Source organism: Zootoca vivipara, chromosome 6 (genome assembly GCF_965207765.1).
Source record: "Zootoca vivipara chromosome 6, rZooViv2.hap1.1, whole genome shotgun sequence".
In the NCBI taxonomy this organism is placed as follows: Eukaryota; Metazoa; Chordata; class Lepidosauria; order Squamata; family Lacertidae; genus Zootoca; species Zootoca vivipara.
Genome location: NC_142589.1, coordinates 85,513,005 through 85,536,595, shown reverse-complemented (window position 1 = coordinate 85,536,595; position 23,591 = coordinate 85,513,005). Strand labels below are relative to the sequence as shown.

The following is a 23,591-nucleotide window of genomic DNA, read 5'->3' as shown; positions in this document are numbered from 1 at the left end:
GTAATTTTTGATATAACTGTAAAAACGACTCTGAAAATTTATTATTCCAAAAATGAAACCTTATACTAGCAAGAATGAATCTTTCTGTTAAAAAAAAAGATTTAAATCAAGTCTTACAGACTAGTGATTTAAATCGATTTGATTTAAATAAAATCCACCCTGTTTCAAATCTTGTCTGCAACTTCATAAATTGGTGATGTTTTGATAGCCATCAGTGGTCTCCATTAAACACTTAAAACACTTTGTCATTATATCCCCTGAATTTGGCAGTCGATTTCGCCATTTCAGCATATCCATCAGTTTCACAAGCCATTCCTCCTTCGCTGGGAATCCTTCCTCTTCCCACTACTCTACATATAAAGTTCTAGCTGCTGTTGTCGCCTACATAAATAAACTAGCCAATTTTCTCGGGACCTCCATCTCCATTATTCCTAGTAAAATTTTGAGTTTGGGGAGGGGGATTATCAATTTAAACATAATTTCCCATTCATTAATGGATCATTTCCCAAAAGCCTTTTCACAGGACCACCAAATTTGGGGGGGACGGACGATGACCCTGCACATTTGCCCTTTTTGCTGCCGCATCACAGCAGTGGCTCAAGTTTGGCCTGCGATTGAGACAGTGCTTTGATCTCACTCGGGCGCAACTGTCTTCTCGGCTTCTCAGACTAATTAAGGTGAACGGGGAGAGAAAGTCCTTACCTGCTGCCTGGAGACACTAGAATAGCAAGAGCCACGGGGGGGGGGGAGGGGGGCTGACCGCACATCTCCCCCCACCCCATTTGCCCTGGAGAACCGAGGCACGGCTTCAAGGTGCCAAATATGAACGGCTTGCTAGGTGGTCTCCTGCTTTGCTCTCTGCATCACACCCCCTCGTCCTACTTTCTGCGGCACAAAAAAGGGGTATTGGGTGGAAACTAATCCCAGAAGATTGTCTTCCTTGACCATTCTGCCTTTCCCAGGCTTGGGGGGGGGGAAGGAAACGGTGCCAGCAGAGGGGTAAGGCAAAAGAATTTGTGGGGTAGGCCTAATTAGAGACACAAACAAAGCCTCTGTGTTTAAGGGAAGTATATCTTTGTTTTCAGTACGTTTCCGAGCACAATTCAAAGTGTTGGTGCTGACCTTTAAAGCCGTAAACGGCCTCGGTCCAGTATACCTGAAGGAGCGTCTCCTCCCCCATCGTTCTGCCCGGACACTGAGGTCCAGCGCCAAGGGCCTTCTGGTGGTTCCCTCGCTAAGAGAAGCCAAGTTACAGGGAACCAGGCAGAGGGCCTTCTTGGTAGTGGCACCCACCCTGTGGAATGCCCTCCCACTAGAGGTCAAAGAGAACAACAACTACCAGACCTTTAGAAGGCATCTTAAGGCAGCCCTGTTCAGGGAAGCTTTTAATGTCTGATGGATTTCTGTATTTTGATATTTTGTTGGAAGCCGCCCAGAGTGGCTGGGGGAACCCGGCCAGATGGGTGGGGTATAAATAATATATTATTATTATTATTATTATTATTATTATTATTATTATTATTATGGCATGAATTCGTCCGGCCCTCTTTGAAAGCCACCCGAGTCGGTGGCCGTCGCTGTGGCAGGGAGTTCCACGGTTTAACATTCTGCTGAATCCAGACCTGGAAGAGCTGCCAGCTTTCCTTTTTAACAAACAGCTCTGAGCGGATAGCTCAGTCGGTAGAGCACGACTCTTAATCTCAGGGTCATGGGTCTGAGCCCATTCCATGATTCTATTCTTCTATTCTTCCCTTCTTTCACAACAGCCCAGTGCAGTAAATGGACAACAATTATCCGGCTTTGGATCAAAGCTTCTACAAAGGCACTCCTGGAGAGAACCCAGTTTTCTGTTAAAAGGGGGGATGGTGGTTGTACCATTCCCTCAGCTGAGCGATGGCCCTTGAGCAGACACTTGCGACTGTTTACAGAGGGCTAAAAATAAGCGCTGCTATGAAGACAGAGGCATGCCCCGGCGTGGCAGTCTAAATATTGACTGGACCCCACGTCAGAAGACGGAATTTGCACACTGCATCATTCATAAAGCACAGCAAGTAACCCACTCAGAGCAGAGAGATACTGTAGATAGATAGAATTGTAGAGCTGGAAGGGATCCCCAAGGGTCATCCAGTCCAACCCCCTGCACTGCAGGAATCTCAGCCAAAGCATCCAGGACAGATGGCCACACAATCTCTGCTTAGAAACCTCCAAGGATAGATATAGATATGTATATAGATACACACACTCCAACATTTCTCTGATGGAAATAGGGATGTCCTAAGGAAAAGTGGGGACGCGGGTGGTGCTGTGGTCTAAACCACAGAGCCTAAGGCTTGCCGATCAGATCAGGTCATGTGGCCAGCATGACAAAGCCGCTTCTGGTGAACCAGAGCAGCACACAGAAACGCCGTTTACCTTCCCGCTTGGAGCGGTACCCATTTATCTACTTGCAGTTTGACGTGCTTTCGAACTGGGTTAAACCACTGAGCCTTGGGCTTGCTGATCAGAAGGTCGGCGGTTCAAATCCCTGTGACAGGGTGAGGTCCCGTTGCTCGGTCCCTGCTCCTGCCAGCCTAGCAGTTCGAAAGCACGTCAAAATGCAAGTAGATAAATAGGCAGGAAGGTAAACGGCGTTTCCATGTGCTGCTCTGGTTTGCCAGAAGCGGCTTTGTCATGCTGGCCACATGACCCGGAAGCTGTGCGCCGGCTCCCTCGGCCAATAAAGCGAGATGAGCGCTGCAATCCCAGAGTCATTCACGACTGGACCTAACGGTCAGGGGTCCCTTTACCTTTACCTTTAAGGAAAAGTGAGACATTCTGGGATCAAATCAGAAACTGGGGTGGCTTCTGAAAATCCGGGACTGTCTCCAGAAAATAGGAACCCTTGGAGGGTCTGCCCCCCCCCCACACAAAGCTATGAAAACAAAAGTATAAAGGGGGGATTAATGAAATAACAATAATAAAAACATCTCTGAAAAAATAGGAATCTGCCTTATCCCACAATTCAAAGCTCCCTGCTCTCTTATCTCGAATCAACCACCTTTGGGAGTCAGGTTGCTAATCTGCTCTGGAATTAGCAAGCTGCAGGATAGGTGCATTTTGTTCAAGGAAGGTAATGGGGAGCCTGGAGAGGTTGAAGGGGATGAGACGGATATGTTTGATGACATGAAGTGGCAGAACAATGAGGTGCCCCTTCCTTAAGCCGGGAGGATTACTGTTGGCAAGCAAACTCTCCGAGCTATGCCAGGTTTTGGAATAGCCCCACTGAAAGGGGAGAAAACCAATAAAAGCGAAGAGGTGTGTTTCAGCGGGTGTGTACCTTGGGGTGTTTTTAAAAAAATATCATTTGCAGAACAAATGACTCATAAGGCAGATGAAAAGGTCTCTGTTGGAGGAGAAAGTGAAAATAAGAACAAAGGGCTATTGTTTGCATGGTTGCAATTCAGGAGCGCATAGTTAAGCTATGGAACTCCCTGCCACTGGAGGTAGCGACAGCCACTGATTTTAATGGCTCTGAGAGAAATATCGGGCAAATTCATGGAGAAGAAGGTGAAAGATAGTTAGAAAAAAGCCCTGCAGATAACAATGTTCAGAAGTGGGGCTTCTCGGCTACAATGACACAAAACTGCTTGTTTCCAGAGCCTCAGAACCTGTTGCAGACCCTCCAAGTGTCCCTATTTTGCAGGGACAGTCCAGAATTTACAGAATGTGATTTGATCCTGGAATGTCCCACTTTTCTTTAGGATATCCCTATTTTCATCAGAGAAATGTGGGAGGGAGGGAGTTATGTGACCCTCAAGCCAAGGAGATAACTCTTGAAAGACCTACATTGGCTCCCAGTACATTTCCGAGCACAAGTGTTGGTGCTGACCTTTAAAGCCCTTTAAAAGCCTCGGTCCAGTATACCTGAAGGAGCGTCTCCACCTCCATCATTCTGCCCGGACACTGAGGTCCAGTGCCAAGGGCCTTCTGGCGGTTCCCTCATTGCGAGAAGCCAAGTTACAGGGAACCGGGCAGAGGGCCTTCTTGGTAGTGGCACCCGCCTTGTAGAACGCCCCCCCCATCAGATGTCAAAGAGAATAATAACTATCAGACTTTTAGAAGACATCTGAAGGCAGCCCTGTTTAGGGAAGCTTTTAATGTTTAATAGATTATTGTATTTTAATTTTCTGTTGGAAGCCGCCCAGAGTGGGGAAATCCAGCCAGATGGGCGGGGTATAAATAATAATAATAATAATTATTATTATTATTATTATTACATCCAGCAGTCCTTTACCTTTACCTGTGTAGGGAAGTTTTCTAATGTTTCATGTTTTTATATATGTTGGAAGCCACCTAGAGTGGCTGGGGCAACCCTGTAAGATGGGTGAGAAATAATAATAATAATTATTATTAATAATAAATAATAATAATTAATAATAGCGGCCCTATTTCCATCAAAGTAATTATTCATATGATTAATAGAATAATGATAGAATAAGACACCCCTATTTTATTCAGAGAAATGTTGGAGGGTATGGGCTTATGGGGCAGGCAAATGCAATCTCTAACGTATTGAATGAATGAGGCCCCCTTTATGGGAGGTCAAGTGTCTCATCCAGACCTTGTAAGCTGCTGGGAGATCCGGCAAGACAGCATTGCTGATGTGACGCACCCTCTGCCAGACCAAACAAGCCACTTTGTGGTCACTTGATGGATTTATCTTCTCTCCGAGCCTTCTGCAGCTTCTCCCTTCGACCGAGTACAACCTCTCGGTCTTCTGCGTAGGCCAACATTGCAATACTATAGGTACAAGGGGCAGCTGTGCACCCCCAAAATTTGAAAGATACCAGCTCCAGCTGAGGTCGGCAGGTCCCTGAAGTCCCGCACTGTCTGGGACTCACCAAATTTGCCACATGTTCTGAAAGGCAGTCCATTTCCCCCAGGTGGGAATGCCTCTATTAAACAGAAACATCCGTGCATCCTGTCACAGGGAATGCCTCTTTCAAATAGAGACATTCCTCAATCTCTTGGGGGGGGGGGGATACCTCTTCTAAACAGGTCTTGGTGGACCACAAGCTGAACATGAGTCAATAGTGTGATGCAGCAGCAACAAAAGCTAATGCTACTCTAGGCTGCGTCAACAGCAGTATAGTGTCCTGGTCAAGGGAAGGAAAAGTACTGCTCTCTTCTGCCTTGGTCTGACCCTACCTGGAGTACTGCGTCCAATTCTGGGCACCACAATTTAAGAAGGATGTTGACAAGCAGAAAGGTGTGCAGAGGAGGGAGAGATCAGAGGCCTGGAAACCAGACCTGATGAGGAATGGTTGAAGAAGCTAGAAAAGAGGAGATTGAGGAGGAGATAGGAGAGCCACCTTCAAATATCTCAAGGGCTGCCCCATGAAAGAGGGAACAAGCATGTTTTCTCCTGCTGCGGAGAGTAGGACTCGAACCAACGGCTTCAAGTTACAAGGAAGGGGATTCTGATTAAACATCAGGAAAAACTTTCTGAGAGTAAGAGCCGTTCGACAGTCTTGTGTCTCCTTCCTTGGAGGTTTTAAAGCAGAGATTGGATGGCCATCTCTCCTGGATGCTTTAGCTGAGATTCCTGCATTGCAGGGGGTCGGACTAGATGACCCTTGGGGTCCCTTCCAACTCTAGGATTCTGTGATCTCTGATCCAGTCCTCTCCGGAGGCCTCAGGGCTCAGCAGAAAGAATGCCGTGAGCCAGGATAGAGCCCGAGGCCCCAGGCAGAGGAAGGTTGGCTCCAGGCCCGTTTGCAGCAGGTTGGGCAACCCCCGTTGAGAGATCTGTCAGGGTGTTTGCTTTTGAAAAGCTGCCCGAGAAATAACAGCAGAGTGAAACAGTTTCCCAAGCCGGGGGCTGTTTTTGTGCAGTGATACCAGGTCTAAGCAAACTTCCTAACCCCAGGGAGAAACTTCTCTGCGCACGGCATGCGTCCACATTTCCAGACCAAGTGTGAGGGGTGATTTCGCCCCAAAAAGGAGAGGCGGTAACAGGCTGTTTAAGCCTGCTCTGCCCCCTTCTCTTCCCTCTTCGTTATTTTGGCTCCCATCCCTACTTGTCTTTATTTCTGGGGCTGAGTAGGATCTTTTCTGGTAGACTCTGATTGACAGGAGTCTTCTTTTTTCACCTACTCCATACTGCATACCCTCCCACATTTCTCCGATGAAAATAGGGACGTCCTAAGGCAGTGATGGCGAACCTATGACACACGTGTCAGATGTGACACGCAGAGCCCACACTGCTGGCACACGCCCGATCGGCCCATTCGCGCTGTTATTGTTGCCCCCCCCCCATTTGTTCTCCCGCTCCTCCTACAGCTTGTCTCCTCTAGAACTTGTCTCCGCTGTTAAAACCCGGATCCTTTTTTGTTGTTGCTGCTGGTAGCCAGAGATTGGTTTTTTAACCCTTTCTGTGCTTTTCCCCCTGGCGCTTTGGCAGACTGTGATTGGGTGTAACAGCGTTCATTTTTTAACCCATTCTGTGCTGGTTTTTTTGGCACTTTGGCAGACTATGTCGGTGCTGCGTGTTAGTTCCAGTGAAGGTATTATTCGTCATTTATTTCTCTCCCCCCCAAAAAAAGTGCAGCAGCTTTGGGGCACCCCCCCCCAAAAAAAAGCAAAGCAACTTTTGCACACACACACCCCCAAAAAACACCTCCAAAACTTTGGTCAGCAGCTCTCCCCAGAAAGCTCAACAACTCTGGGCACTTTGTGATAAATAAGGGGTTTTTGGTTTGGTTAAATAATTAGTTTTTGGTTTATTAAATAGTTATATATTACAATTATACATTTTTGTTATTTAACCTATAAATATCACGAAATTATGGCTTTTTTCTCGAGGTGACACACCACCCAAGTTATGCTCAGTTTTTTGGCGAATTTTGACACACTAAGCTCAAAAGGTTGCCCATCACTGTCCTAAGGAAAAGTGGGACATTCCGGGATCAAATCAGAAACTGGGACGGCTTCTGTAAATCCAGGACTGTCCCTGGAAAAGAGGGACACTGGGGGTCTGTGTGATGTTTGTTGGAGTGTTGTTCCTTCAATTTGGCTAATTGGCAGATGGTCCTGGCAGATTTCAGAGATTTCAGATTTCCAGAAGATTTCAGAGACAATGGAACACTCACCTGAGGCAGCGTCGGGTTGTGAACATCCCTTAGGCCAGTGATGGGCAACATTTTGAGCAGGCATCCCCAAACTGCGGCCCTCCAGATGTTTTGGCCTACAACTCCCATGATCCCTAGCTAACAGGACCAATGGTCGGGGAAGATGGGAATTGTAGTCCAAAACATCTGGAGGGCCGATGTTTGGGGATGCCTGCTTTTGAGGTTGGTGTGTCAAAATCCGCCAAAAAACCGAGCATAACTCGGGTGGTGTGTCACTTCGAGAAAAAAACCATAATTTCATGTATTCAGCAGCAAATGGTGTTTCTTAGATCAGGAGTCAAGACAGGAGTGCCTGGCGTGCTAAGGTCCATGGGGTCACGAAGAGTCGGACACGACAAAACAACTAAACAACAAAGATCAGGAGTGGGGAAATATACCTGCTGGCCTCTGGGATTTGGAGTCTGGAGACATCTGCAGAGTTGCAGGGCTTCTTCCCCAACCCTAATCTCCAAAGTGTCGTCCCTGCAAAGCACGCCCTGCCCTGCGAATCCAGCTCCCTGGCCTTCTCAAAAGAACAAGCCCATCCATCAACGGTGGCAACCTATCATTAGCTGTGTTGAAACATCTCTGCCTGTCTAGCCAGAAGCCCAGCAGACAAAGGGGAGGTCTGGGTCGGCGATGGCTTTCCTCACATACTGTCCAAGGTTGCTCTCTGCCTTTGTTGCCTTTGGGATCTACCAAGGAGTTCAGCGGAGGTCCCAGAAACAGCTTGCGGGCAGAGGTCCAGGATGAACCAGGAACTGCCTGCGAGAAGCCATGGAACAATAATGATAGCAGCTTCCAACATGTATAAAAACACAATTAAACACCTAACATTAAAAACTTCCCTAAACAGGGCTGTTGTCTTTGTCCATGGAGTTTTCTTGGCAGGGATACTGGAGTGGCTTGCCAGTTCCTTCTCCAGGCTGTATATTATCTCCCTGCTTATTTAACTTATATGCAGAATTCATCATGCGAAAGGCTGGACTAGATGAATCCCAAACCGGAATTAAGATTGCTGGAAGAAATATCAACAACCTCAGATATGCAGGTGACACAACCTTGATGGCAGAAAGCGAGGAGGAATTAAAGAACCTTTTAATGAGGGTGAAAGAGGAGAGCGCAAAATATGGTCTTAAGCTCAACATCAAAAAAACCAAGATCATGGCCACTGGTCCCATCACCTCCTGGCAAATAGAAGGGGAAGAAATGGAGGCAGTGAGAGATTTTACTTTCTTGGGCTCCTTGATCACTGCAGATGGTGACAGCAGTCACAAAATTAAAAGACGCCTGCTTCTTGGGAGAAAAGCAATGACAAACCTAGACAGCATTTTGAAAAGCACAGACATCACCTTGCCTACAAAGGTCCGTATAGTTAAAGCTATGGTTTTCCCAGTGGTGATGTATGGAAGTGAGAGCTGGACCATAAAGAAGGCTGATCGCGAAGAATTGATGCTTTTGAATTATGGTGCTGGAGGAGACTCTTGAGAGTGCCATGGACTGCAAGAAGATCAAACCTATCCATTCTGAAGGAAATCAGCCCTGAGTGCTCACTGGAAGGACAAATCGTGAAGCTGAGGCTCCAATACTTTGGCCACCTCATGAGAAGAGAAGAATCCTTGGGGGGAAAAACCCTGATGTTGGGAAAGATTGAGGGCACTAGGAGAAGGGGACAACAGAGGACGAGATGGTTGGGCAGTGTTCTCGAAGCTACGAACATGAGTTTGACCAAACTGCGGGAGGCAGTGGAAGACAGGAGTGCCTGGCGTGCTATGGTCCATGGGGTCACGAAGAGTCGGACACGACTAAACGACTAAACAACAACAACAACAACAACAACAACAACAACAACAAACAGGGCTGTCTTCAGGTGTCTTCTGAAAGTCATACAGTTCTTTTTCTCCTTGACATCTTATGGGAGGTGGTTCCACAGGGTGGGCGCCACCACCGAAAAGGCCCTCTGCCTAGTTCCCTGTAACTTCACTTCTCACAGGGAGGGAACCACCAGAAGGCCCTCGGAGCTGGACCTCAGTCTTTGGGCTGGATGATGGGGGTGGAGACGCTCCTTCAGGTATACTGGACCGAGGCTGCTTAGGGCTTTAAAAGCTCAGCATCAACACTTTGAATTGTGTTTGGAAATGCACTGGGAGCCAATGTAGATCCTTTAGAACAGGCATCCCCAAACTTCGGCCCTCCAGATGTTTTGGGCTACAATTCCCATCATCCCTGACCACTGGTCCTCTTAGCTAGGGATCATGGGAGTTGTGGGCCAAAACATCTGGAGGGCCGCAGTTTGGGGATGCCTGCTTTAGAACCTGTGGTATATGGTTCCGGTGGCCACTCCCAGTCACCAGCCTAGCTGCCACATTCTGGATTAGTTGTTGTTTCCAAGTCACCTTCCAAGGTAGCCCCACGTAGAGCGCATGGCAGTAGTCCAAGTGGGAGATAACCAGGGCATGCACCACACTGGCGAGACAGTCTGCAGGCAGGGAGGGTCTCAAATGGAGCTGGTAGACAGCTGCTCCACACCTGCCCGCCTCCTGTCCCCCCCAAAACAGTACTTCTGTCTTGTCAGGATTCAACCTCAATCTGTTAGCCACCACCCACCCATTAACTGTCATTCCCTCTGCTTCTGGTGCTCATTTTGAAGTCAAAACAGGTTATTTGAACCCTGGTCTCTCCTGGCTCCTAATTGGACACTCTAACCACTACCCCATACTGTTCCAGTCCAGTAAGATCCAGAGGGCCAATTGGAAAAACAAAAACACACCCAGCATAATAGATTGGCAAGCTTTAACAATAGAATATTCACAGTTAGCAAAAACCACTAGAAGAATAAGAGGACAAACGAAACAAAAAACACAGAAGGAATGGAGGATATTTGATGAGTACAGTATATAAAAAGTAATGGTATACCCAAAATCCTAACGGCAGACTAAAGCTGAACCTAATTTGAATTTAAAGAAAAATAAATGTAAACAGAAATCCAGAATTGTGCGATAAAATAAGGTTAATATATAGATTGCAGAGAGAATAATTGGAAGTCATCACAAAGAAGATGTTAATGGGGGTTTGGGGGTTTGGTTTTTTGTTCTTTTTTGTATACAGATTGTCAGAGTGTTTTTTTTCTGCAATAGTATTTCTTTTTCTCTTTTTCTTTTTTCTTTCTTTACTTTAACTTTTTCCTTTTCTATTTCCGTTTTGTAAAATGTTATGAGAGAGGAGAAGAAAATCAAATGTATGTATGCTGTGTGTCTATGTTTTTAAAGAAAGAAATTAATAAAATCTATTTAAAAAAAAAGTTCCAGAGGGCCAAAGGGGTACCCAAATCCCCCCCTTAACCCACAACATCAGACTCCTACTTCAAATATCTTAAAGGCTATCCCATGGAAGAGGGAGCAAGCTTGTTTTCTCTTGTTCTGGAGGGCAGAACCTGAACCCATGGCTTCAAATTACAGTACAGTGGTACTTCGGTTTATGAACACAATTGGTTCTGGAAGTCTGTTCATAAACTGAAGCGTTCATAAACTGAAGCGAACTTTCCCATTGAAAGTAATGGAAAGTGAATTAATCCGTTCCAGGCGGTCAGCGGAGTAAGCGTTCATAAACTGAAGCAAACTTTCCCATTGAAAGTAATGGAAAGTGGATTAATCCGTTCCAGACGGGTCCACGGAGTACTTAAACTGAAGCGTTCATAAACTGAAGCATGGGTGTAATTGGTTCCGGAAGTCTGTTCATAAACTGAAGCGTTCATAAACTGAAGCAAACTTTCCCATTGAAAGTAATGGAAAATGAATTAATCCGTTCCAGATGGGTCCGTGGCGTTCATAAACCGAAAATTCATAAACCGAGGTGTTCATAAACCGAGGTTCCACTGTACAAGAAAGAAGATTCTGACCAAAAGTCAGGAAGAAATTTCTGTTGGCAAGAGCTGTTTGACAGTGGAATGGTGACTGGGCGCGTTGTCACTAGAGGTTTTTAAACAGAGGCTGGACGGCCATCTGTCATGAATGCTTTAGTTGAGATACCTGCATTGCAGGGGGTTGGACTAGATGACCAAACCTCCCAAGTGTCCCTATTTTCTAGCGACGTCCCTGATTTAGAGGTGTCCCGGTTTCTGATTTGATCCTGGAATGTCCGACTTTCCCTTAGGATATCTCTATTTTCATTGGGGACATGTTGAAGGGTGTGGAGTTAATCGACTCCCGAGCTGTCTTCACGCAATCCTACATAGGGAAGTTTTTTTTTGTTTTGTTTTTAAATGTTTAATGTTTTATTGTGTTTTGGAAGCTGCCCAGAGCGGCTGGGGCAACCCAGTCAGATGTGTGGGGTATAAATAGTAAAACTATCATAATGGAATGGGGTGTCCCTATTTTCACCGGCGAAATGTTGGAGGGTATGGATGACCCCTGAGGTCCCTTGCAGCTCTAGTAAGGCAAATGTTCCTGCTTGCTAGCTTTGCAAGAACTGGTTGGCCGGTGGACCTAAATGGGCCCGATCCTGCAGGGCTCTCCTTACGCTCTTAGCTTAACCTTTGAAAGATTGGCTGATTGGATTTCTAACCCAGCCGTTCCTCCAATAAGCTCTCAGAGAGCCCATTCAGTCTCACGCAAGGCCTACGAAGAAGTAAACCCTGCTGACGTCAATGGGGCTTATTCCCTGGGTTACGTGGCAACCCCACACTTCGCCGCTGTCTCCAGCTAGGGCTACGAACAATCACCTGCCTGAAAAGACCTGGAGAGATGTTGCCAGACAGTCTAGGCATTCCTAAGCCAAATGAGCATCTGATCCGACTTGATGTAAAGGCAGCTGGAGTTGGAGGCAGCCTCTAATCTAGAGGAAATCACCGGGTCTGAATTAAGCCAAATCATAGAGTTGGAAGGTACCCCAAGGGTCATCTAGCCCAACCCCCTGCAATGCAGGAATCTTTTGCCCAGTGTGGGGCTTGAACCCACAACCCTGAGATTAAGAGTCTCCTCCTCTACTGGCTGAGCTCTCTGTGCAATTTGAGTTGGATATGCGGTCAAACGTGGCTAAGTGATTTGAGGATCAGGACCTAAGGCAGCATCTGTTGCGGGCTGGAGGGGCAGCTGAGTCAGGGTCCATTTAAAGGGTGGGGTGGGGTGTGCTGCTTAATTGAATCAGAGTTTGTCCCCCTTGCTTTCCATGCAATGGAGCAGAAGGAATCAAGTAGTCCGGCACAGGTAGGTCTGCCTGTATCAAACTGAATGTTCCAATAAGGAAGGGAAATAGTTCAGCTCTTAAGACTTTCTGAATTCATCGTTTTTTTGCTTCCAGGGGGGGAAGGCTTGGAGCAGCAAGGGGGGGATGTTTATCCATTTATTTAGCATTTATTTTCATTTATACTTGCATTTATTTTGTACTGCATTGATTTTAGGGGAAGGCTTTTTTGACTTCTCTTTCAAAGACCTTCTTGAGAGAATGATGGTATCATTCTGCAAGCCATCCAGCTCTTTCTCCTGAGAACCAAGATGGCTCAGTCAGTGGAGCACAGGCTCTTAATCTCAGGGCTGTGGGTTTGAGCCCCATGTTGGGCAAAAAATGGCACTAGCTGACCCAAGGGGTCCCTTCCGACTTTATGCCACTTTTCTTCTGTGGTTCCTGTAAATTGCTTGAATCTTGCGTTTTTCATTGGCTTCCTCAACCTCTGCCCTCCAGGTGTTTTTGGCCTACAACTCCCATGATCCCTAGCTACCAGGACCAGTGGTCAGGGATGATGGGAATTGTAGTCTCAAAAACATCTGGCTGGCCAATGTTGATGACCCCTGCATTTTTACATCCTTGCAGCAAACCTAGGAGGTAATCTGTTACTGTTCTCACCTGTGCACCTGAGAAAAGCTCAATGTGAGGATATAATGAGGAAGGATATATCCCAGCCCCAACAACCCTGCGAGGTAGGCTAGGCAGAGAGAGAGAAAGAGAGCGAGAGGCCATGATTGATCCAAGGTCACCCCAGTGAGCTTTGTGGCAGAGTGGATTTGAACCCAGGTCTCAGCCTGACACATGAACCACGAACCTTTGTGTTTTGATCTAGTTTTCTGTTAGACAGAGGTTCAGCAAACAGGAGTTATACAGCAAGTTACTTCAAAAGGGTTTTATTTTGGAGGGGCTGAGGTCTTGTGGCCGATATCTGCGCATCCTAACCTGCATGTCTCTCTGGGGAAATTTAGGTGGGTTGGTACCGAGGGCATTTCCAACACCCTCTTTCCCCTGCCCCGTCTCCCTGGAAGCAAGGTTTCCTGGAAGCAAGGGCCCAGGGCTTAGCCTTAGAGCAGGCATCCCCAAACTGCGGCCCTCCAGATGTTTTGGCCTACAACTCCCATGATCCCTAGCTAACAGGACCAGTGGTCAAGGGAGATGGGAATTGTAGTCCAAAACATCTGGAGGGCCGAAGTTTGGGGATGCCTGCCTTAGAGGCTGTTCCTCTGAGGTGCAAAAAGAAGCTCTTTCTTCTTTTTAAATAGTTGTGTAAAAAAAGAAGCAACCCCCCCCCCCCGCCGGCTGAAATTCATTCACTGATACAACAAGGACAGCCGCAGGAGCCGATGAAGATGATTAAAATTTGTATACCACCCTATACCTGCAGGTCTCAGGGCGCTTCACAGGATAAAATCACAATAGAAAAACACAAAATACATTAAAAACAAACAAAAAACCCCAATAATCCTCCCCAACACAGTGGGTTTCTTGCACCCTGTTTAAAATCCTGCGGGACAGTGTGTGCTTCCCCCCCCCCCCCCAACTAACTTGGCAAATTGGGCTCTCTCTTCCTATAGACTTCCGTGCTGGGGCCAGTCTGGTTTGTAAGAATCCCTCGTCGTCTGCTGACGTATCTGGTAAGTCAGTCGGGGTGGGTTTGTGGATTGGGCCTTTTTAGGGTGTCGGGGTGCTTGCCGATCTCCCCAGATCTGGTCCCTGGGGGTGGCGAGGAATCCAGCAGCAGGGAAGGGTTGCTTGCGGCCTTCCTGGCTATACCTGGCTGTCCCCTGTTGGAGGCAGGATGCTAGGCTAGAAGATGAAAAACTATTGAGCTGCTCTTAAATATTACTTTGCAGGGTTTGAGGTGGTTAGGAATTCGTCAAATTGGGAAAGAATAAAAAAAGAGAGCATCTTTTAAGAATTGCGATTTGGCAAAATGGGCAAAGGGAACTTTCCCACTCATTCATTCTCTTGCCGCACCAGGACATGACAAGTAGTTTTTCACAGAGAGTTTCGACATCTTCTGTTCGCCAGCCCTAGATGACAAGCTTCCCCCCACTTTAGCATCTGGGGTGCTAGTAGACTGCCTGACATAAGTTGGAGAGGAGGCCTTGAAACAGTCCTCTAAGCTTGCTAAAGAAAAGAACCTGCCTAGTCAGGGGCAGTCTACCTGCTGAATGTGAAGGGGGACGGGAAGGACTTTTCTGTGGGCTTCCCAGAGGCATCCCAATAGATCTGAAATATATACCCCTTTAAGCTTCAATTTGTTTTTATTCTGGGTTGTTTTATTTGATGTTTTAATGTGTTGTAAAATTAAGAGTAAAGTTGTATACAAATGGAAATAATAATAATAATACGCAACACTGGCGAAACCTCAAGAGCCTAATCTCCCAGTGTTTATTCCTTCCTCCTCTTGGGATCCGCTGCTGGGATTCAGATTTATGTTTTATTTTCCCTATATATCCCATTCCACACGTCAATGTTGGCTACCAAAGCCTGCGATTCTCTAAAACACTTTCCTTTGCTCTTGGCTGCTCAGTTCCAGTTCTTTCGCAAATTCCTCCCCTGGGCTCGCCTCGCCATCCCTGCGGGGACCCCCACTAGCCAAGGATCCCTGGCACAGTCTCCGGATCGACCCGTGCGCCGCGCCAAGAAGCGGCTGGGAACCGTAGCGCATGTCGTCCTTGCCTTTGCCCCTCTGAGGTTCCAGCGTGCTTTCGGATATCTGACCATCATGGAACGGGATTTGGTCCCCAAAGGTGAGACCCCGGGGGTTCGGATCACCCTCCAGATTGACCTCTGCTGGCTTTAGCCATGGGAGGGTTTTTTTAAATCCATGTGGACAGCCGACACATTTGCTTTGCTTTGTCACCCACATTTCATATGCGTTTTTGTTTTTCCATTTTGTTGCATTTCTCTCCCACTTTTTCTTCAAGCAGATTTCCCCACAACAAACCAGTGAGGTACTTTACACTGAGAGGTCACCCAGTCCCAGTGAGCTTCATAGCCGAGTGGGAGGATTTGAACCCTGGTCTCCCAGGTCCAGCACTCAAACCAGGGCACCACCCTGCCTCACGCATGCTTTTCTTTTAGAGAACATCTGAAGGCACCCCTGCTTAGGGAAGCTTTTAATGTTTAATAAATTATTGTATTTTAATACTTCTGTTGGAAGCCGCCCAGAGTGGCTGGGGAAACCCAGCCAGATGGGCGGGGAATCTATATATATATATATAAATGTAAAAAAGGTGAAACTGTGGGCTCCACTTTTCTCCGAAACCGCTTGACCGATTGTCCTGGAATTTGGACACAACGGTCCATGCCACTACCCGAGTGTTTGCACAACCTCGGATTGCTCACATCTCATACCTGCGCAGGTAAAACATGCTTTTCCACAAACTAAAACAGCGCCCTCAAGTGGCGTTATTCCCACAGCTCCTCCCTCCCCATGGAGTCTAGCCCACACCCACAAACCCCGCCTCCGCCACCTGTAAAACAGGGGGACTCTGAGGCTCAGGGGGATCTGAAGGGGGGCTGTTACCCTCCATTTGACAGACTAATGCACGGCAACGCGTGCAGGGCCAGCTAGTAAATAATAAATTATTATTATTATTTATTATTCTGGATCTACCCCACCAAATGAATCCCCCTCCTCCGCTTACTGTTCAAAATCATAGAGTTGGAAAGGACCCTGTGGATTATCTAGTGGTCCAACCCCCTGCAATGCGGCAAGAGGCAGCTGCTCCACACGGGGATCGAACCTGCAACCTTGGCAAGAGCAAGACCTCTGCAGGTGGTTTTTGTTTTGTGTTTTTGGTTGTTTTAATCTTGCTCCTCCTCCTGCAGAGACATTGGAAGCCCGTGTCCACCCATCGGGCAAAGGGAACAAAAGGAAACAGGACGATGTTACTCTAGAGGAGGAACTCTGCTGGGCTGAGCTTCTCCAGAAAGAACTACCGGATGAAGATGATCCCGAGGACCCGACTTACGAGGTACCTCTGAGACTTGGCAGCGCTTTGTTAACGCAACCGCTTGACACAGCCATCGAAACGTCAGCCCTTGACTTATTTTGCATTTCATCCGGATCTCCCCTTATCAGTGGCGTAGCGAGCCGCCGCGACACCCGGGGCAGCAAATTGCCATGCACCCGAGGGGGGGGGGCGCAGTGTCGCTACGTAATGACGCATGCATGCTACGTAGAGGGGGATCGCGCCCCCCTGCGACTTCTAAATGGAGCGTCCAGGCTCCAGGTAGAGAGCCCACTGGCGCAGCACACCGTGCCGATAGAGCTTTTTACCAGGAGGCTGGAGGGGCTCGCCTTGGGAGTCGCTAGGTGGGATGCCGACTGTCACCCCCCCCCCATAGTGGAACCCGGGGCGGCCCGCCCCCTACGCCCCCCAGCTCCGCCCCTGCCCCTTATCACAGTTAAATCCCATAAGTCAAAGTTGCCCCTTGGTTTATTTTTCCTTTAAGACATATAATCGTAGAATTGTAGAGTTTGGAAGGTATCCCCAAGGGTCATCTAGTCCAACCCCCTGCAATGCCTTTCTTTCCAATCTTTACTTAAGGCCATGCTCAGCTCACACCATACAAATCCTGAATGACTTGGTTAGTTAGAGTTTGGCGCTGTTAACGCCTAAGAAGTTGCCGGTTCGATGCCCGTAAGCGACAGCTGCATATTCCTGCATCACAGGGGGTTGGACTGGATGATCGTCAGGGTCCCTTCCAACCCCATGATTTTATGAGTTCTTTGAGTTCTGTGATAGCATTTAAAACAGCTGAGGTTCCCCCACAATTAAAGAATTGTGGGAGTTGTAGCTTAAGGGTGTTGAGAGTTGTTAGGGGGATCCCATTCCCCTCGCAGAGCTAACAATTTAATTCAAATTTTAATTTGCATACAAAGATCACACACGCCGTGTAATAATCTGATCTGAAACACACACAAAAGTCGCAATAAAAACATAACTTTAAAAGAATCGACAATTCAAATAAAGCAACACTCAAGAATCCATTGTCGTGTAATGGTACACAATGAAGTTAAATATCAGCAAACAATAATTAAATGGGAATTCACTCTTAACAATTACAATAAAAAAACTAAACTGTTAATTTTTAATTTTTTAAAAAAACTAAACTAGGAACAATTTAAAAACAGCAGGCCCCACCATGCATACCAAACCATGTAAAATGGTCAAACTGAGAAACAAATCTATAAAATTGTTTTTTTAAATTGGACTTAAAATGGGCTTAGGATTCCCAGAGTTTGCCGCGAAGAGTGATGGATTGATTGACTGAACAACCATTGACCAGCCTCTTCTGTGTCTCTCCCCCCCCCCCCAAGTCTACCAACTCTGAGTCAGACAGCGAAGAATACAAATCTCAGAACGACACGGACGTCAATTTGGAGGTGGAGGAGAAAGATGGATTCTTGATGCTGAAGGAAGACCCAGCTCATCAGGTTACGAAAGATTATTTTTGCCCCGAAGGAGGGGACCTTCCTGCTGCCTTGGCAGTGAGGGGAAAACAAAGGGCCTTCTTCACGTCCTCAGAGGTGCTCTTGACATCTTGCCAATGCAGAAAGAGGACATGTTTCTTCTTACTGGCTTAGACTTAAAGATTTTTTGGGGGGGGGGGCAGTTCTGCTTTTCTGGATGAATCATGGAGGCTGTCGCACAGCACAGCATTAAAATGTGGAACTCACTGCCTCAAGATGTCCTGCTAAGATTGCTTAAGGCTTAATTGGAATATACATTCCAATACATAACAGATTTGGTTTTTTTGTTTTTCCTGGCTTCCTACTCCATTTTCCATGGTGTTTTTTTTTAATTTCTCCCCCTTTGCTGCACCCTGTCTTCTCTCTCTCATATCTTAACCGCCATACAATGATCTCTAATTCCTTCTGTTGCTCCGAGTTCGAATCCTGCTTGCAGAGTGCAGCTTCCTTCACAGTCCCGCTTCTCTCTCTCTTTCACGGTGTTTGTAGGAGGATCCAAAGAAGGAAAATGGTGCTGGGGAGGAGGCCCTGGACCCCCGCTGCTCCGGGGACGGGAATGAGCAGCCAGACAAGGAGGTGCCTGACAGTGGCGGGGACAACCCAGGTGTGAATCCCACCACCCCTGCTCCGGAGACCAGAATGCTCCTGCCATCCCGCGACCCCAGTGCTGAGATGACCTCCAGCGACAACTCCCAGGACCAGTGGGAGAATGTGAGCGGCGGTAAGCATCGCGGAATCATATTGTTGCAGAGAGGGAAGGGACCCCCCCGAAGGTCATCTAGCCCAACCCCCTGCAGTGCAGGAATGGCGGCTAACAGAGGGCCACCCAAGCTCTGTTTAGAAACTTCCGAGGAAGGGGAGGTTCCACTGTCAGACAGCTCTTACCCCTGTGTTGCAATACAGAATGGCAGGGGGTTGGACTGGATGGCCCTTGTGGTCTCTTCCAACTCTATGATTCTATGATTCTAAGGGGCCCCTGACCATCAGGTCCAGTCGTGTCCGACTCTGGGGTTGCGGCGCTCATCTCGCTCTATAGGCCGAGGGAGCTGGTGTTTGTCCACAGACAGCTTCTGGGTCATGTGGCAGCATGACAAAGCTGCTTCTGGCGAACCAGAGCAGCGCACGGAAACGCCGTTTACCTTCCCGCCGGAGCGGTCCCTATTTATCTACTTGCACTTTGACATGCTTTCGAACTGCTAGGTGGGCAGGAGCTGGGACCGGGCAACGGGAGCTCACCCCGTCACAGGGATTCGAACCGCCGACCTTCTGATCAGCAAGCCCTAGACTCTGTGGTTTAACCCACAGCGCCACCTGGGTCCCTGCAATACAGAAGAATCTGCTCAAATACAGCCGCAACACGTGGCTAATAAGTATGGTCAATGTATTAGTAGTAGTAGTTAGAATATAATCCAAAATTTACAAATCATAAACCTCATATGTAATGTATGTATAAGTCCATGAGCAAGAAACGGTCAACGCAATGAATTGCTGTCAGGGAACACCACGACGCAGGGAGAATTATCCTTTATTAGAAATTATTTGCTGGCGAAGATTCATCTTCGAAACAGTTGACTAACCGGAAACACTGTTCTGCTTGTTTGCTGTTCATCACTGAATTCTGTATGCTGGAACACTCACCACTACAATACTGTTGGACATTATCGATTGAAAGGCATTCTGCCTGCGTCGTGGTGTTACCTGACAGCAATTCATTGAATCAATGGAGTGCAATAAATACTGTATATTCCTGCGTATAAGACTACTTTTTAACCCAGGAAAATCTTCTCAAAAGTTGGGGGTCGTCTTATACGCCGGGTCGTATTTCTTATACAGCGAGTATATCCCAAACTCTATATTTTAACTGGAAAAGTTGGGGGTCGTCTTATACGCCCAGTCGTCTTATATGGTACATTTGTCGTTCCGACGCAGCAAGGTCAGTATCCTGGCTATAGTAAGGCCATGGAGAATTCATTCACGTGGTCAGAATGTTATCCCTGATGTTGAGTTGGAATTTCCTTTCTAGGGGGCTCCTGCAGAGGTCCTGATCCAACATTCTGCCTAGGAATTTCTTTGATTTGCAAGTTGTTTTTAAAATACTTTTTCATTGTTGTAGCCTGTCCTGGAACCTTAGGGCAAAAGGCCTGCATTTATATAGCAACTAATAATAATTAATAATACTTACTAAGTAGGTCTTGCAGTTGCTACTAATTCTTATTAGTAAGAATATTTAATAATAAAAATGTGTTATGCTAGGGGCTCAATGAACCCGACAGGCTGAGTCTCCGGGAGGCAAAGAATCCACAAAATGAAATTGTGGTGGTCCAGGCGCTCCCTCTAGTGGCAGAACTGCAATACTACGACTTGCTGACCTGGAGGGGGATTTTGCACATTATCTTGGGTGTGGGGAGAGAGAGAGAGAGAGGTCGGATTCTGGAGGAATGTCATGGGTGGGGGGGTGCGCAGCAGGGGTGCCGTTTACTGGACCAAATTTATACCCCACTGCATTGCCAGAGAACCTTCTAAGCTGTTTGCAGAAACAAAATAATTAGGTTTTTTTAAAAAAAGTTATAAAAACAGGTATTTAAAATATTCTCAAGGTTTCCTTTTCAACTTTGCCCTTAAAAAAGAAAAGGGAAAGCAGCTGTTTTGGACTACAACTCCCATCATCCCTTCTTAGCAGGACCAGTGGTGGGGATGATGGGAACTGTAGTCCAAAAAGAAGCTGGAGACTCAAGTTTGGGAAACCCTGATCTAGAAAGTTGGCGCATCAGAGGTTTGTGTGGGATATCACTGTCATCACAATCTCCTCCCTGTCCCACCCCCTCAAAAAAATATATCTGTAAAGTCAGGATGCTGGATGAGACTGATCCTGCAGCCAGGCTCCTCTTAGTTTCTTATAACCCCTCTATGGAACCTCCATTGACAAAGCTAGTCTACCTTAGGGTGGAGAACAAGAGTGGGAGGGGCTACTGGTCTCAACATCCTGCTTGTGGGGTCTTCCCCGTTTGGGACATCTGATTGGCTACCGGGGAAAAATAGGGGGGGGGTTGAGGAAAAAATGAAGAGAAAATAAGAATTTAAAAAGAATTTTTAAAGAGGAAAGAAGAGTCAAAAAGCATAAAAAGAAATTGAATCAGGTTTGTTACATCCCTCTCGTCTTAACAATGAAATTCTAAATCATTCATAAAAAATGTAGAAGGTGCTAGTCCTCATGGTTCTGAATGAAGGGCTGATTTCAAAAGGGAACCTAGGAAGCTGCCTTTATACAGAGTTGGTCCATTGATCTAGCTAGCTACCGTATTTTTCCAGTGTTGTCAACACTGACTGGCAGAGTCTCTTGGGGGGGGGTTCTGGCAGGGGACATTCCCATCCCTTCATGGAGATGCCAGGGATTGAACTTTTGGGCTCATTTAACAATCTATGGCCTTTTCAACTGGGGAGGGAGGGTGTTGGTATTGTTTCGTTTCTTACTACATTATGCATTTTTGGGGTGTTTTATGTTGCAAAACGCCCCTGTGATCCTCAGAAGGAAGGAGGTACAGTATATAAATTTAATTCTGCATGCCCTATCGCTGAGCAACCGGAATGCCTTTTAAAAATTTGGAATACTGCACCTTGTTTCCCTTGGGTATGTGCTGTGCTCACCTCTGATACGTTTTTCCCCTGGAATTGACAACTAATTCCACACCCACCCACCCCGCAATTGAGAACTTGCCTATGTGACTTTTCCCCTTCCCTAGAATAACGGCAACTGTCTCCTTTCCTGGCTGAGATTGGCACTGCAACATAGCAAGGCTGCCTTGAGCTGACGTGACCCTTTCCGACTGTCTGCCCTCTTCCAGCAACCGGAGGCCCTCTTTTTGATACGGAAACGTCTTCTCTCTCTTTTGAATTTGCAATAAAGCCTTAATTTTTCACACTGGGGTGTTTGACGGCTTCTTTCTGACCGACTCTGGCTTTCTGTAGGAACGGAGGATGATGCCTTCTACAGAGTTCAATACTGTCTACACTGGCTGGCAGCAGCACTCCTGCATTTCAGGGAAGGGTCTCTCCCATCCCTGCCTGGACATGCCGCTGGGCATCGAACACAGGACCTTCCCAGGGCTTGTCCACGCTTACCTGTCCTCCATGCTTTCCAGGCATGGGCAGAGCCAGGATTTTATTTTGGACTCAACTGTCCTCATCCCCTGTCTGGCTCCATCTAGCAGATTTTAGCAGTCCAGTATACCTGAAGGAGCGTCTCATTGTTCTACCCGGACACTGAGGTCCAGCGCCGAAGGCCTTCTGGCGGTTCCCTCGCTACGAGAAGCCAAGTTACAGGGAACCAGGCAGAGGGCCTTCTCGGTAGTGGCACCTACCCTGTGGAATGCCCTCCCACCAGAGGTCAAAGAGAACAACAGTTACCAGACCTTTAGAAGGCATCTTTTGCAGCCCTGTTTACGGAAGCTTTTAATGTTTGGTGGATTTCTGTAATTTAATGTTTTGTTGGTAGCCGCCCAGAGTGGCTGGGGGAACCCAGCCAGATGGGCGGGGTATAAATAACAAAATATTATTTATTTATTTATTTATTTATTTATTTATTTATTTATTTATTACTTTCTTTTGAACCCAAGTACAGTAGCACCTTGGTTCTTAAACTTAGCCCGTTCCGGGAGTCCATTCGACTCCCAAAACCGTTCGAAAACAAAGGTTTGGCTTCTGATTGGCTGCAGGAGCTTCCAACACATATAAAAACAAAAAAATGCACGTTAAAAAAAACTTCCCTATACAGGGCTGCCTTCAGACGTCTTCTAAAGGTTATATAGTTACTTGACATCTGACATGTTACTTTAAACTCCTCTAGGTTGCTGACCATCACTGCCTCCTGTAGCAGGGAGTTCCAAAGTTTAACCAGAAAGGTACTTTCTATTATCTGTCCTTAGCCAGCCAACATTCTAGCGTTAGAGAGAGAGAGAGAGAGAGAGAGAGAGAGAGACTTCTCACCCTCCACTTTCTCCAACCCAGGCATAATTTTTCATCTCATTTTCTCTAAATTTTTTAAAAAACTTGCAAGCTCTGCAACCTTTCCTTGTAGAGGAGCCTCTCCACCCCCTTGATTGTTTTTGGTTGCCCTGTTCTGAACCTTTTCCCTGTGGAAGGAGAATAATAATGTAAATAAATAAGGAATGGGTGCTCATATGGATGCCGGGCTAGATTTTGACTTCATCCTGCACCCAGACTTTTCTCAGCTTCTGCAACATTCTGGCCTGTTCGGGATTTTTTAAAGTGATGTTTTCATATGATGTGGAAGGAATGGACATGACAGCTGCAGCAGGAAATATTTCTTGCTAGTTGGTGGGCGGAAAGGAGGAATCTTGGTGACTCATGGGGTGTCAGTGTCTATTTTGAGAGGCCTGGGGGCTTGGCATCCTTGGCCCGCGACCTGCGATGTTTACTACGGATGCATATACAAATAGAAACCTCCTAACAGGGTAACTATGTGAGCAGTGTGTTCCTATAGCTCTGATTCCAGGTCACAGATCCGTCACATCTCGGTTCATCATTGCAATTTGGCAGCACCCGCCATTTGTGGCGATCCTCACAAGCAGCCCTGTGAGGTAGGCCAGGCTGGGAGGCAGCAACTAACCACAGAATTTGAACTTGGGTCACCCTGGTCCTGGTCCGACACTCTAGAGTGGCATGTCTAGGACGGCTCAGTCGGTAGAGCATGGGAGTCTTAAATCTCAGGGTTG

The 23,591-nt window shown here is 47.0% G+C and overlaps 1 protein-coding gene across 2 annotated transcripts in view; it reads left to right on the top strand.

Annotated features, from left to right (window-relative positions):
• Positions 1–21,778, top strand: part of LOC148685511 (uncharacterized) — a 34,799-nt gene extending 13,021 nt beyond the window's left edge. For both annotated transcript variants that reach the window (XM_088672925.1, XM_088672926.1), the window contains 6 exons: positions 13,946–14,005; positions 14,908–15,127; positions 16,212–16,357; positions 17,707–17,823; positions 18,349–18,580; positions 21,600–21,778. In XM_088672925.1, the coding sequence (XP_088529051.1) occupies positions 15,103–15,127; positions 16,212–16,357; positions 17,707–17,823; positions 18,349–18,580; positions 21,600–21,604 (525 nt within the window). In that variant the 5' untranslated portion in view covers positions 13,946–14,005; positions 14,908–15,102 and the 3' untranslated portion in view covers positions 21,605–21,778. The remainder of the gene's footprint in view (positions 1–13,945; positions 14,006–14,907; positions 15,128–16,211; positions 16,358–17,706; positions 17,824–18,348; positions 18,581–21,599) is intronic.
• Positions 21,779–23,591: the final 1,813 nt, after the last annotated feature.